Source organism: Syngnathus scovelli, chromosome 7, assembly GCF_024217435.2.
Source record: "Syngnathus scovelli strain Florida chromosome 7, RoL_Ssco_1.2, whole genome shotgun sequence".
NCBI classification, from domain to species: domain Eukaryota; kingdom Metazoa; phylum Chordata; class Actinopteri; order Syngnathiformes; family Syngnathidae; genus Syngnathus; species Syngnathus scovelli.
The window spans coordinates 14,179,410-14,195,956 of record NC_090853.1 but is presented as its reverse complement, the minus strand read 5'-3'; the positions used below and the strand labels follow the sequence as shown (position 1 = coordinate 14,195,956).

Sequence of the window (16,547 nt, the reverse complement as noted above, 5' to 3'; positions counted from 1 at the left end):
GGGCACACAGAGACAAACAACCATCCGCACTTGCACTCACACCTACGGCCAGTAATACCAGTGGACACCTACGGGCAATTTGGAGTGCTCAGTCAACCTACCATGCATGATTTTAGGAAGTGGGAGGAAACCGGGGCGCCCAGAGAGAACCCACGTGGGCACGGGGAGAACATGCAAACTCCACACAGGGAGGGCCCGAAGTGGAATCGAACCCGCGCCTTCTGAACTGTTAGGCTGATGTGCTAACCGCTAGCTAGCTCTCTGAGGCTGATTTGAAATCTGACTGGTTAAAGAAATAGCTTCAGGCTATACATGCTGGAAGTGGTACAGCCAAGAAAAACGCAATCAAATTAAGATAATACCAGTGGACCGTTGAGAACAAATTAATGCCATTTTATGCAATTAATGTTAAGGTCGTAAATGTGGGTCATTGTTTCTGATAGATGTTGTGGTACAGCAAATCAAGCAGAATGATGAGTGTGGAAAAAAGTAGGAGGGATGGAATGTAAAGGAGGAGGCTTGTGTGTGGGTCTGAGAAAGAGAGAGTGACTTGATTACCATATAGATGCGTGTACTGAAGTCTAAGCAGTAAATGAATGGCTGAACGCTGCCACAAAATCTGCAATTTACTTGAGCAAAAATAAGAAACAAGCCAACAGCAAAGTATAAGAAAGGTCATGGAAAATAAAACAATGGCATCAGAATCAAATCGCATTCTCCTCTACCCATACTATATCAGCCATTTCAAGAATATATGGAATCCGATTAGTCAAATGAAAAAAATTCCAATGACTCGGATGTCTGTCATCTCTGGTTGACACAAGAAAGCACCCTCTGGGAAATCAATACAACTGTTGTACGGTTTCTTGCACAACCATGTTGTGGATGTCATTTTTCAACCGGCTTAGAAATGAATAATGAATACTATAATTTCAAACAGTGCACGCTTGAGTTGAAATGAAGGCATTTTAATACATGGAACATAAATCTGCCATAGTAAAAAATGGTGCAAATGTACTGGTAGTAGTGATCATTATAGAATAAATATGAATAATATATTAGATGAAATAAATGTCTTCAACACAAGCTTATACTTCTGTACTCCCCTCCTTACTTGTTGAAGAGTCCCTGCTAAGGTCTCTGAGCCCACTGTTACTACATTTCTGTCCTTGTCCAGTGCATCTGCGACGTGTTTACAGTGTTTCACATTATTACCTCATCATCACAAAATGAATGAACGTTTTTTCCTCTCAGAATACTACACACACCTCATCATGGCAGTGTAAAAAAAAGTGTATACTACATGCAAAGTCATTAACCGATTTTTCCTCTCAAAATACTACAAGACACCTCATCATGATTGTTGGAATAATTTTAAGTGAAGCTTTGGCCTGCCAGACCTGGACGCCTCACCTTTACGAGTTTATCTTTCCTTTTATCTAGGTTCTTCCTTTTTAGTGATAGGGATGTCTTTTGATCCCTGTCAGCCATTTGTATCCTTCCTGTCCTTATGTTGTCTGTGTGTTTTCGTTCCCGTAAGAGGCCTTCACTAACAATGAGCAGGGCTTATTTGCATAGGTGACATGTTCTTTGTTTGATTCACAGGAACTTCATTTCTTTTCATTTAGATATAGGTTAGGTTCATAGATTGTAGTTTATCAGACCTGTTTTTCTTTGTTAAGGGTTACATACAGTTAGAAGTAGTTGCATAAAAGTTATCCCATATTTACTCAATGTTTGTTTAAGGAACTGCATACCGGTTACCTCACGTTTGCTTAATGTGTGTTGAAATGTTTAGGACAAGTTACTTATTATTATTATGTGTTAATTTACCAAGTAGATAAAGTTAGCAAAGGTCTAGTTGCATTTGTTCCACAGCAAAGCGGCAATCAACGTGCTTCAAGGTATTTGACCACAGTCGAGGACGAGTCAGCCAACTGTGAGGGAAGACAGCTGGGGACGGCCTCTGCGGGGGGTCACGAGCCAACAACGAAGTGCTAATTCACACCACACTACATTCTTTTGCTAATCAGGGTTGCTACAGACACAATTCCCCCCCTTTAGTGTAGCAACGCCTCTGTAACCAGGGCAACCATAACATTAAAAAGAGGGGCACGTGGAGTAAGGACTCAGAACTGATGGAGGTTGTAACTGAGATTGCTTTCTCTATCGTTCTCCTCGCGATTTGTAAACCTGTTCTGGTTGTCTTCTCCTCTTCATTCCAGTGAGTGATTTAATGTCTAATCGTATTTAGACCCAACAATGATAATGTAGAAAAACAATTACTAATAATGTACTACTTGCAAAATCATTAGAAAAAATGACATTACGTGTACATTCATACTCTGCTCAATATTTTGGCAGTATTTAGCTCGTTTCGATTTACAAGTCCTGCATCAGGCCCATACTTGAAAGTCCAACGCAAGTTTGGAATTCATACTTGCTCGGAGACATAAAGAAACTTGAAAGCGTGCAGAAATTGTTCACAAGGCACCTGGGTTGTCGGAAGTACCGTACGCAGTTCGCTTGGAGGTTGCAAAACTTGAGTTGTTAGAACTTAGAAGATTACGTTTTGATTTACACATGGTCTATAAAATTATTCATGGGTTAGTTGACATACCTTTCAAATCGCTTTTCGAGTGGGCACCCTATGCCGCGACCAGGTCAAATACACACAAGCTCACAAAAAAGCAATCGTTCTCTAATTACCTTCTCTAATTATCGCCCAGGGCGATAATTAGAGAAGGTTTATGTCCAACAGGGGGGTGGGCGATTAATAGAGAACACTTTTTTTCCGATCGCCAAGGGGCACTGAAATGGGCGATAATATGTATATTTTCCTTATGTAGTATGCAATACCTACATCTCACTGGCGTTCTTAAGGAACGCAACATACTTCAAACGCGCAACGACTGCGCGCAATGGTCGATCGGAACGGCCACTCGCAATGGCCGATCGCAACGGCCGCTCCAAAGCCGCACACTTCCTCTCGGTTGAAACTGCAATGGCCGATCGGAGTTGCTGCGCGCAATGGCCGACCACAACGGTCGCTCCCAAGTTGCACACTTCCTCTCGGTTGAAATTACGCAATGTGCTAAGGCCCATTCATTTACTTTTGGGCTTTGGCCAGAGGGCGACATTCCCACAGCGGCAATCCAACAGGAGCGCAATGACCGCGCGCAATGGCCGATCGGTACGGCGGCGCGCAATGACCGCGCGCAATGGTCGATCGGAGCGGCGGCGCGCAACGACATTGGTCGATCAGAATGATCGCGTGCAATCGCTGATCGGAACGGCCGGGCGCAATGGCCAATCGCAGCAATTTTAGCAGCATGGGCAATAATTAGAGGTATCAATGTTTTTTATTTATGTCATCGCTAACACACACTGGGCGATTATTAGAATATGGGCGATCATTAGAATAAATACGCTATTTTGTGCACCTGTACTGAATTTAATGGCAATGAGTGGACCCTCTTTCATTGGCTCGGAAGTAAGTTGGATGTGTTCATTCCCACAGAGCGCAAACACCTCTTTCCAACTGTGTCCATCTACAAAAATACCCAAAGTGAGAAAACACACATGCGCACAGTTGCACTGCACTTTGCTCAAGACTTTTGCTGGGCCTTAAAATAGGGCCCCTAGTCTTTAAGAACATCAGCACTTGAATATTGGAAATGTTTGTGACTTTTGTGGAGAAAACTATTTACCATGTTTAAAAGAACAATCAATAAGAAATTATTTTTAACATAAAACATGACAAATTCATGTTGCCTGTGGAATGTTCACACTTTGATGTGGCCCAATAACGTCATGTACAGTATTAATCCTATAAAAACAGCAGCTTCAGGGAACTTCTTCATTACTGATATTCAGTTGACTTGACTTGACTTGAATTGACTTGAGTTGGGTGATCTTGCATAGGTATAATTGGATACGCAGTAATAATATGGAGGAAAAATATTAAAATAGATAATGGCAAATGAATGTGTTAGTGTGCGCGTGCGTGTGCGTGCGCATGTATGTGTGTGTGTGTGTGTGTGTGTGTGTGTGTGTGTGTGTGTGTGTGTGTGTGTGCGCGCGTGTGTGTGTGCACTGTGGAGATTAGGCAGAAGTGTGAATTAAAAATGAGATGCAGAGAAAAAACAGTTCTGTCCTGTCAACACATAAATAAATGTTAAAGGGAGTCAAATCAGAGGTTAGGGTATGGGGTGTGCATAGAAGGTAATTTGCCTGACATTACAAACAAAAGCATGAGTAAGATAAACCCAGTTCTTAAATTGATTAGGTGTTGAGCAAGACCACTTTTTCTCTTTTCTCTTTTGTTAGTTCAGTATGATATTTTTGGGGATTGTCACGGATCGGAATGAAGCAGGGTGACCAAATGCAGCTTGGACCAGGGTTTATTGAGGGAAAGGGGTGTTGGAATAAAGGATGAAGGGGAACAGACAACGAACAAACTAACATAACGGCCTAACAAAACAACAATAGGACTGACTGACAGGGCTGGCTAACAGAAATAGAACAGAAAGACATGAAATAATCCGACACACAGACAGGACTTAAATACGTGACAGGTAACGAGAGGCAGGTGACGGCGATTACATAGATTGTGAGCAGACACAGGAGGGGAGGGGCGACGCAAACAGAAACCATGGCAACATATACACATAATAAAACGACCGGGGACGAGTTGTGACAGGGATATGCTTCAATGCTTCCAATTTTGTGGATTTTTTTTCCAATTCCTGTGCCCAAAATCTACCCAACTTAAAGGGAAGGTAAAGCGAGGATGGTTAATTTCTCACTAACTAGCCCAGATTATATATGTATTATTTTTATCAGCAAAATTAAAAAAAGTTTGCATTTTATATTTTATCCATTCATTTTGGAGAAATAAAGAAACAACAAATGCCTTTAAAGACGCCCACTTTTAATGAGGAATAGCCCCCTCCCCCTCCATGTCTTGGTTGATTATAGTTGATGATTTCCCCATTAAAAATCATTGTGCAGACCATCGCTTAACTCTCCGTGGCCGATTTAAGTGAAATGAGCAGTCTCTCTGCAGCCAAAGTGCCCTGTCACATCTGTCGATTTCCTTTCATCAGTTACCAACATATGCAAACACGGCATGTTCCAAGAGGCTTTATGGAAGCTGAATTGTTCGTACGTTGTTCTATAGTTAATTTAAAGTGGTAAGGATTCATTTGCCTCACATTTCACCCGAAGTCCATGTATGGGGTACCACCTCTGCCGCATATCCGAAAAGGAGGTGCTTTAAACGGCCGCACTCAGCTGAATGGTCCTCCCTGGAAGTCTGGTGTTTGGCACAACACTGGGGGGGTGTTCAGAGACCACTCACACAGTTGTAAAACTCAGTAATTGCACCAAAAAGCAATTACGAGTATGTGAGCACATTGCAGGGAATACGTGGTAGCAAAAAAAGACAATGCAATGTGTCAAATCAAGCAGACTCTGCCCAAAAAGTGGGTGTCAGTACGTCCACTGCCACTCTGTTTCAAAACACTGCCCCTGACCAAACCATGTCTGCAATTGGAGCTAGTTTGTAAACCGAGGCCTTTAAGTTCAACAATAGGGACCTTGGACCTCACAAAAAATATATATATTTTCACTGAATGGAGGAAATACCCAGGGGCACACCCTATTATCTTGCAGAAGGTACAGATGAAACTGTTCTTGTTGCAAACTGGAAAAGGAAGAAACTATAGTTTGTTCCCAAATCCTTTAGTTTCCTCTATATTCAGTTCCTGTTTGCGTAATGGTCAAGTTGTACATATCCCAGATCCCTTTACACGCAATATACTGAATTACTTGTATATCCAATGCATTTGCATCTCAAATAATTCATTTGGGATAATATTGTGTTCATTTTCTTGGCATTTTCCACATAGACTGTGCATTTCTTTCCACACCCATTTGATCGTCTCTCTTCTTGATGGCAGGTCTTGAATATTTGATCACTCATCATGAAACATTGATGAGGGATTTATAGTTCATCGCATCAGCCTGGAATCAGGATCATTCTTTATCTCTGATTTAGCGTTTACTGTTGTGTTTGCATCCTATCGTGTTCTGTCTGTCTTACACTCTGTTGGTTTATTGCATCCACTTGCAAATCTCTCAAACTTTATTTCTCTTCAGTACTCCTCCGTGCACTCAGATTTTATGTTGTCATTATAGCTGCTGGCAGGCTGTAACGAGGACATGACTCATGTACATACAAAGCAATTAGTGCAGCCCTGTGAAGCTGTTGACCTGAGCCTTGGCCACCTACTTTGAACAAATTGAATCGTTGATTATAAGAGAATATTTTCAATTTACCCGGGAACAGTGATGGTGTCTCAGTTCACTTGCCTGAATTCTGGGGTTCAAGCACACTCAAGTAGGCGAATGTAAAATGGAAAAGCTCTTTCTCTTTATGTGCCGACCACTCCAGGGCATAGTCTTCCTTTCGCCAAAGTAGGATGTGTCGGATCCCTGTCGAAATCAAAGACTGGGTGGATTTTACTCTGTGGTAGAGCATGAGGTGTTAGAAACCATCCATGCATCAATTTTCTGAACCCCTTTTCCTCATGAGGGTTGCAGGCATACTGGAGCCTATCCCAACAGTCTTTGGGCAGTAGACGGCGTACGGACAGTTTGGAGTGCTTTATCGGCCTACCGTGCATGTTTTTGACATTCCTGTTAATGTCCGACATTCTGTGTTCAACAGTGTGGCGGGACAGTCGGATGTCTGATACCATTCATTTTAGTTTGTCGTTTTCAGGAGACAAGATTTCCACGTCACTGAGGCAATTTTTAACGAACTCCCCTTCATTGTATGGCTTTTTAGCCCATGCAATGTTCCAAGCCAGTTGATACGATGCAAGTATGACAGTTTCTGAGTGCGTCGTAATTTTTTGGAAAAACTGTACCTGTTTTTCTGCCTGACTTTTCAAAGTGTCCAACTTGCGCTTGCGAAATTCAGTCCCTTTTGGAAAGTCCTTATCGATGTTAGCATGGAGTGAGCTGAAGTGGGCTGAAGATTTGAAGCTTTGAAATGCACTAATGACGTTTGACATATCAGGCAAAATGGCTTGCCATTACGTTCAACAAAAAAATCTAAACTTTCCCACTCTGTTAAAAACGTCCTGTGTTCATCTTCATATTTTCGTTTAGCTGTGCATTTGAGAGCAAAATTGACACTAACTGATTACTCGAATGGGTTTGCCCCTCCTGCTTTGTGGAATTTCACCTCATGAAATGCCTTTAAGGAATAATAATTAGAATAAATACGGTGTATTTCTTATAAAAGGAACTGCACTTGTAGATGGTTTAAAGTCGACACTTGGAGACTGCCTTGAACCGCTGATCTTGCGTCGGTGTGCCCTCGCCACACACACACACCAGTTTGTGCCATGGCCTTTTAAAATGATCTTGATAATATAAATATAAATAAAATGATAATAGTATTACCGTATTGGCCCGAATATCAGACGGTGTTTTTTGTATTGAAATAAAACTGAAAAAGTGGGGGTCGTCTTACATTGGGGGTCTAGACATTATTCTCATTCACAACGCTAGGTGGCGCCATATATCTTCAAAGCGAATGCTGAACTTAACTCCCCAGGCCAAAGCGAACCCCTGTCACGAAGAAGAAAAATAAAAATAGCGGTAGCAGTTTGCATTATTTGGTTGCAATGTTTTTCCTTATTCAGATTTGTTTCAAGACTACAGTTACAGTTAGACTTTACTTTGATGGTTAATGCAGTTATTGCAATTTTGTTGTTTCATCACAGTAGATTGTTTTATTTACATTTTAAAAACCAGAAGCCATCCATCCATCCATTTTCTGAACCGCTTAGTCCCCACGGGGGTCGCGGGCGTGCTGGAGCCTATCCCAGCCGTCATCGGGCAGTAGGCGGGGGACACCCTGAACCGGTTGCCAGCCAATCGCAGGGCACACAGAGACAAACAACCATTCGCACTCGCACTCACACCTAGGGACAACAATTGGAGTGATCAATCGGCCTACCAAGCATGTTTTTGGGATGTGGGAGGAAACCGGAGTGCCCGGAGAAAACCCACGCGGGCTCGGGGAGAACATGCAAACTCCGCACAGGGAGGGCCGGAGGTGGAATCGAACCCGCACCCTCCTAACTGTGAGGCGGACGTGCTACCCAGTGCGCCACCGAGCCGCCAGAAGCCATTCATATACAAATGTGATTGCACTTTAGTTTACATATTTAAATGTTCAGATATTAAGATGTGATCAACAGTTTTTGCATGATTTGAATGAGGCAAAATAACATGCTTTTTTTCTCAAATATATTATCTTTTTTTTCAGATGTACTGTAATTATTTGCTGTATAAAAATTAAATTTGGTGTTCAAAAAGTATTTTTTCTTTTTTCTTATAATCAGGGTCGTCTTACATTCTGGCCAATACGGTAATATCCCAGCTCAGTGGCCTAGTGGTAGAGTGTCCGCCCTGAGACTGGATGGTTGTGGGTTCAAACCCTGGCCGGGTCATACCAAAGACTATAAAAATGGGACCCATTGCCTCCCTGCTTGGCACTCAGCATTAAGGGTTGGAATTGGGGGGTTAGATCACCAAATGATTCCCGGGCGCGGCACCGCTGCTGCCCACTGCTCCCTTCGGGGATGGGTTAAATGCAGAGACAAATTTCACCGCACCCAGTTGTGTGTGTGACAATCATTGGGACTTTAACTTTTTAACTTTATATTGCAACAATGTATTCAATAAAGTGATTCCTACACTGATTTAGAGGATGTAGAGCACATAGGCTGTTGTCATATGAATGAAATATGACATCATCCACCATCCACGAACGTATCAGCAAAGCACAGAATCTGTCAGCCTTGCTGGCTGCAACCTGGTTTCACTTGGTCTAAAGTATAGTATATAAAGTATAGTCTACCTTCTGTCACCAAAATGTCATGTGTGCCAGAGACATTTAAACAAAAATACACTCGGTCTGCCGGATTGCCTGGTGTGATGCATTATGATCTGCCAAATTCCCAAACACTGTAAAATGGACGTGCCCCAGCATGAAAATAAAAGTGCGTCAGTTTCTACGCATGTGTGCTTGAGTGAATTTGTCATACTCTGTTTGTTCAATCAGATTATGTCCTGTGTAGTAACCAAAATGATATCCTTATTTAGATTTTTTATTCCAGTATTAGTCCTCATACTTTATTCCCAACAGCTCTTATTTTTGGGTTCTGTAGGCAAAGCAATTGTAACAATCAAATAATCTGTTACAGTAATTTATTCCATGTTTCTAAATTTAATTCTGATTATTTAAATCATGGAAATGTTCACATCACTGCCTGTGTTGATGAAGGATGGGTACAGCTAATATGAATGAGTAAATAAACGGAGGCAAAAGAGAATGATAAGTGGAAGCAAGCTACAATCAGGTTCAACATGTTTGAGTTACAGAAAGACTGCTCAGTCCTTTCTGCTTCTGCTTCAGCAATCAACTGCTTCCCTGATCTCTTCATTTGTAAACTGGTCTTTTTTTTCAGATGAGCTATTTTCCTTTTTTTTGCAAGATTTATATGTTCAGTTTTCACCTCGAAAGAATGTCTTGTGAAATCATTCTCTACAGTGACATGATGTAATTCCAGCCTCAAGTGAGCAAAGTGTACATGTGCCAATCTTTACAAATGTATCACATTCATTCTTAATATTAAGATGCACATTCTGTGCATGTGGGTGGAAACTGTTTAAATGGGTGTCAGTCATTACTGGCATCGGAGAATGATAAGAGGTGTCTGTCAAATCAAGTCACGGCTAATGGAAAATTCAGCACATTTCTTTTCATCATTTAGCAAGTAATTATGGCTAAGCACAAATAATTACTGACCAGTCCGAGGGTTGATGGTGAAGAAATTCTGCGGGTTTCCGCTGATGATGCGGTAGTTGAGCCGATCAGTCGATGCGTGTGGTGTGGCGTCGGGATCCTGGGCTTGGATTTGGACCACAGAAAAATCTCGAGGAGAGTTCTCTGGTATTGATGGCCTGTACAGCGGCTCAGATGTTAGGGGGGCGTTGTCGTTTACATCCTCCACTTGGATGAATACTTCAATTGTGGCAAACTGAGGGACCACACCGCGGTCACTGGCATACACTGTTAGCCAATAGGAGTCCTTGGTCTCACGATCTAGCATGTCTGTGGTGTAGATCACTCCTGTTAGAGGAAGAAAAAATGTGAAAGTCAGACCACAATATTTTATGATAAAGCAAGACTGCAACACAGAGAAAGTATATTTTTGTTATTCATCCTAATCCATACAGTATGGTGTTCAAATGCACCCCCAATATAATCAATATTGTTTGTTCAATATTCAAAGTCAAAGTCAAGGTCAAAGTCTCCTTTATTGTCAATTCCTCCGCATGTCAAGACACACAAAGAGATCGAAATTACGTTTCTCACTATCCCAGGGTGACAAGACAGAGTTCACAACGCACATACAAGTAAACAACACAGGAAAAATAACATAAGAAGTCAACATCAATGAACAATAAGCGTGATAGCACGCTAGCCGCTCCCGATGCACAGCAGAGTCCGGTAAGATGACAGTCAACCAGGCCACTGTGAACACGAGCACACAGCAGGCACGCACTGTCCGGTTCGTGGATCCTATCAGGCGAACGCAACCCATCTTGTCGTCCCGCGAACGAACGTACGCCAGGAGAATGGAAGGCACGGATGGGCGAGTTGGGTTGGCCGCAAGCCTGGCCCGACGTCTCCGCGCTGGCCCCTCTTCCGCTGCCTCGCAGACCCGCTGCCGACGCATCCCAACAATGCTCCAGGACGGAGCAGTCCGAGCTCAGGACGCAGTCCAACCGGGGGAGGAAGAGCAGGCCAGTCCGGCGTCGCTCCATGACGAAGCAGTCCGAGCGCTAACACCAGCAGCAAATCTCTCCACACCAAAGTCCAGAACGCCATAAAACCCACTTCCGCCGATGTTGAGCAGAACATGCCCGCCGCACTAGTAGCACGACGTATCACACGAGACGAATACACACAAAACTGCCAGACAAACACTCAGTAAACACTCACAAAACACCGAACGGGACAGAGAGTGGCCGCTGCGTGTGCACGCGCCGCCATCTTGAACCATATTATTTGTATTCCAGTTGGAATGCAATGCTCATAGAAGCTTTTACGTATTTGCTTGAGAGTGACACAATATAATACTATAAATACGTGAAATGAATGGTGTTTGTCTGTTTATCTGTATTTTTATGTTTTCAATTCCACAGGTGTTATGAAAGCACAGTTTGAATACATTTATGGCCCACACTAGGATCTGAAATACAGTTCCAACTATGAAAACTGCAGATGTGTTGTGCACATAAAACATTCAGTAGGAACAAATGCGGCAAACAAACTGCTATAAATCAAGTATACCGCTGTGGTGGAGTATTTTATGTTAAAACACCTTTGTTGTATGTGTTTTCTACATCATTATCCCAGAAAGTCAAAATCAAGCACATTCCGCATAATGCCATACTAATTGAGTCACTGTCACACCCTTTATTTATAATTCATAGTTATAGGAGAATGGTGTACGTCAAGTTTGATTTAAAGCTGCTAAACCCAAAAGAAACAGTCGCATCAGCACCACCTCCCAGGGGTGACTCTGGCAATTTTTCTCAAGCAGGCCTCAGTCTGTCAGTCACTCGTCCTCAAGACACAATTTATGACTGAGCCCCTTGAGGGTGTGCACCCATCCTTATACACTGTACTTTATTCACTTCTCACCCATAACTACAATGGTTTTGTGGAACCAAGTCATCAAAATTGTCTTGAGTAATCCTTTAGTAATGCAGCCTGAACCTAGACTTGCTTTCTCTCTCCTCGCCATCTCAAGCTGTTCACATCCATGTGTTGTTTAGGTATGTGTCAAATTTACAATATATCCCGTCCAGTAGTAGATAGTGCTTCTTTGTATTATATTTATTGTATGACAGCACAGTGGTTGAGTGGTTAGGACATCTGCTTCACATTGCTGAGGTTAAAATCTCAAGTCCCGCTTTCCAGTATGGAATTTGCATGTGCCCATGTAAATTTCCTGCAGGTACTCCAACTTCATCCAACATTCCCAAAATATGCTTCTTAGGTTCACTGAAGACTAAATTGCCTGTGAGTGTGAATGTTTCCCGACGGCATGTGCCCTGCAAATGACAAGCAACCACTCAAGAATGTATCCTGGCTCATTTCATTTAGAATAGATTCATCTCAGAAGTATAGAAAATTGATGGATGGGGATGGATGGATATTAAATGTATTTTACCAATGTGATTAGTAATATTACTAGTGGTCCCAAAAACCTGCGTGGTACGACGTAAAAGCTGCAAAAACGTCAAGTTCAGTTGTCTCTGTCACGGTCGGGTGGTGGAGCATGGAGCAGGACAACCAAGTGCAGCTTGGACCAGGGTTTATTGAAGCAACTCAAAATACAGACTCGGTAAACTGACATGACTTAAACAATAACTTGACTGACTGACCGGGACGTGGAACAAGAAGACAGCAGGACATGACTGCACCAAGACAGGACGACACACCGAACGACAGGAACCAAAACCAATGACCAAAACCAATGACCAAAACCAATGATCCGACAGGGAGAGAGGGGCAGACAGGACTTTTATACACGACAGGTAACGAGAGGCAGGTGGGAACAATCACACTGATCATGGGCACACAGGAGGGGAGGGGCGAGCACACAGACAGAAACCAAGACAGACACATAGTGGAGCAGGGCGAGACGTGACAGAACCCCCCCCACAAGGGACGTCTCCCGACGTCCCAAAAAAAAAAAAAAAAAAAAAAACTAGGGGAGCCAAACCGCACCGCACTCGGGCGGCGACTTGGGGAACCGCACCGCACTCGGGCGGCGACTTGGGGAACCGAACCGCACTCGGGCGGTGACTTGGGGAACCGAACCGCACTCGGGCGGCGACTTGGGGAACCGAACCGCACCGCACTCGGGCGGCGACTTGGGGAACCGAACCGCACCGCACTCGGGCGGCGACTTGGGGAACCGAACCGCACTCGGGCGGCGACTTGGGGAACCGAACCGCACTCGGGCGGCGACTTGGGGAACCGAACCGCACTCGGGCGGCGACTTGGGGAACCGAACCGCACTCGGGCGGCGACTTGGGGAACCGAACCGCACTCGGGCGGCGACTTGGGGAACCGAACCGCACCGCACTCGGGCGGCGACTTGGGGAACCGAACCGCACCGCACTCGGGCGGCGACTTGGGGAACCGAACCGCACTTGGGCGGCGACTTGGGGAACCGAACCGCACTCGGGCGGCGACTTGGGGAACCGAACCGCACTCGGGCGGCGACTTGGGGGACAGAACCGCACTCGGGCGGCGACTGCGGGGACAGATCCGCACTCGGGCGGCGACTGCGGGGACAGATCCGCACTCGGGCGGCGACTGCGGGGACAGATCCGCACTCTGGCGGTGACCTAGGGGACAGAACCGCACTCCGGCGGCGCCCTAGGGGACAGAGCCGCACTCTGGCGGTGACCTAGGGAACAGAGCCGCACTCTGGCGGTGACTTAGGGGACAGAATCGCACTCCGGTGGCGCCCTAGGGGACAGAGCCGCACTCTGGCGGTGACCTAGGGGACAGAGCCGCACTCTGGCGGTGACTTGGGGAACAGAACCGCACTCGGGCGGCGACTTCGGGGAACAGAACCGCGCTCGGGCAGCGACTTGGGGAACACAACCGCACACGGGCGGCGACTTGGGGAAACAGAACCGCACTCCGCGGAAACTCGGGGAAACTCAACCGCACTAGGGCGGCGACTTGGGAAGTCTGTGCCGCGATCGGCGGCAACTCAGGAAGTCCGTACGGCAATTGGCGGCGACTCCGGAAGTCTGTACCGCGATCGGCGGCCACTCACAAAGTCCGTACCGTGATCGGCGGCATTCGGAAGGCGGGGCTGTGCGCGGCGGCAAGAGCCATCACGCGCCGCAGCAGTGGGAGTGGGGCCAGGGACGATGGCGGGTCCGGCGCAGCTGGCCCGAAATCTGGCGACGCCCGCAGGTCCTGCAACGCTGGGATGGAGCCCGGTGGTGGCCGCAAGTCCGATGGCGCCGGGGGGCACTCCGATAGCGGCCGCGGGTCCGGCGTCGCGGCAGCGAAGTCCGATGACGGTCGCAGAGGCGATGGTGCCAGGAGGAACTTCGATGGCGGCCGCGGGTCCGGCGTCGCGGGAGCCAAGTCCGATGACGCTCGCAGAGGCGATGGTGCCGGGAGGAACTCCGATGGCGGCTGCGGGTCCGGCGTCGCGGGAGCGAAGTCCGATGGCAGCTGCAAGCCCATGGCGCTGGAACAAGCTCGGACGACGATCGGGCGTCGCAGCGGGAGCTGGTGGTGGAGGGGGGTCCAAGCGCTGGTCGTTGTGATGGTCGGATCATTCTGTCAGGAGCGGTTGTGGTGCAGCATGGAGCAGGACGACCAAGTGCAGCTTGGACCAGGGTTTATTGAAGCAACTCAAAATACAGACTCGGTAAACTGACATGACTTAAACAATAACTTGACTGACTGACCGGGACGTGGAACAAGAAGACAGCAGGACATGACTGCACCAAGACAGGACGACACACCGAACGACAGGAACCAAAACCAATGACCAAAACCAATGACCAAAACCAATGATCCGACAGGGAGAGAGGGGCAGACAGGACTTTTATACACGACAGGTAACGAGAGGCAGGTGGGAACAATCACACTGATCATGGGCACACAGGAGGGGAGGGGCGAGCACACAGACAGAAACCAAGACAGACACATAGTGGAGCAGGGCGAGACGTGACAGTCTCCCTATTTCTCTCTCTGTAATGTCACATTGTTTTTGAATAACAGCTGAGCTAAGGTCAAAACTGTACCATCCAGCCAAATAAAACATGCTCAAACTGGGTTATTTACAATGACACATTTTGCATCTTCAGCAGTATGCTAAAAATTCTTCATGCACATCATCCAATCAGTGGATGAGTAAAACCAAGCCTGACTCTGAGTTGTCAGTTCATTGTCTATTCTTCAGTCATTCCTCACTTCCATATTTTTAATTTGCTAGCACTGTAATCTCTTTCTTGCCTGTTGTTATTTTTTTAATTTAATTTATTTGTAATTTTTATTTTACTGCCTGTGTGTTGTGGATGGTGAAAACATTTTAGCGCTTCCCTGCCTCCACTTCTGCTTGTTAACTGTAGCTGGGTCTATAATGCTAACGTGAGTCTGTAGAAGTTAAACAAAATATTATTTTATGAGAGTCATCCTTTTTACCTTGTCATTTACTATACATAAGATACATGTCAAAGCCAGTGCAATCTCTAACCTCAGCACGTGTGCAGTCGGCGGCTTGAATGTGTCACTGCTCATGTGCCACCTGTCTTCATCGCCTTTAAGAATAAGGTCTGTCAGACGTATGCAAGTGCTCTGTAAGCGCTAATTATATATATATATATATATATATATATATATATATATATATATATATATATATATATATATATATATATATATATATGTATATGTGTGTGTGTGTGCGTGTGTGTGTGTGTGTGTGTGTGTGTGCGTGTGTGTGGTTTCGTCAAACATTTAATCATGATTTTACATCATCACAGCTTACATGGGTATTACTGAAAAGGTTCATGCTTCCACAGCTCTTTGGTGAAACGTTTCTCGCTGAAGGAACATAAAAGATATTTATGGTTTATTGAGACCTACTCATTTGGACTTTATTAAAGGCTGATTACTAAAGCAACTCTACTGGTGCTTTTATAAATACAGGACATGATCATACTGTATTGACATCCCAGTCACTGTTTTTCAGCAGCAACACCTCAGATGGCAGGCACTCCCTTTTGAAGACACAGTGGAAGTGTCACGTCTCGTCCCCAGCCTTGTTACTATGTGTCTAGGTTGTCATGGTTTCTGTTCGCGTCACCCCTCCCCTCCTGTGTCACCTCAATCAATGTAACCGCGGTCACCTGCCTCGTGTTTCGTGTTTTGTATTTAAATCCTGTCTGCCCCTCACTCCTCGTCGGATCATTGTGTTATTGTTGTCGTTATGTCTTGATGTCTCCATGTCCTTTTGTTTTCTTGTCTCACGTTCCGGTCAGTCAGTCGAGTTATTGTTTTTTTCAAGTCATGTCAGTTTGCCGAGTCTGTTAGTTTTGTTTTCTCCAATAAACCCTGGTCCAAGCTGCATTTGGTCGCCCTGCTCCATTCCGATCCGTGACAGGAAGTGCCTGTGTAGTGAATTCCAAATGTCTTCCACTCCCACGGATTAGTGTAAATGCTCATCACTTCCTTAATTAATCCCGACCTAATTTCCAATTAAGATTGATACTCAGTTTGTCTGTCTTGCTGAAATGAACTCACTCAGACATTGCCGTGCCCCCAGGACAGTCAGGCATCTTCACACATTAACTGAGCTGGAATCCAACAACTGAAATGTATTTATTCCTTTTATTCAGGGCATTTA

General features: G+C 45.1%; 1 protein-coding gene across 8 annotated transcripts in view; it reads right to left on the bottom strand.

Moving 5' to 3' along the window:
• The window catches only part of fat3a (FAT atypical cadherin 3a), a 241,524-nt gene that overhangs the window by 127,796 nt on the left and 97,181 nt on the right, over window positions 1-16,547 (bottom strand). For all 8 annotated transcript variants that reach the window (XM_049725613.2, XM_049725605.1, XM_049725607.1 and 5 more), the window contains one exon: window positions 9,893-10,216. In XM_049725613.2, coding sequence (XP_049581570.1) covers window positions 9,893-10,216 — 324 coding nt within the window. The remainder of the gene's footprint in view (window positions 1-9,892; window positions 10,217-16,547) is intronic.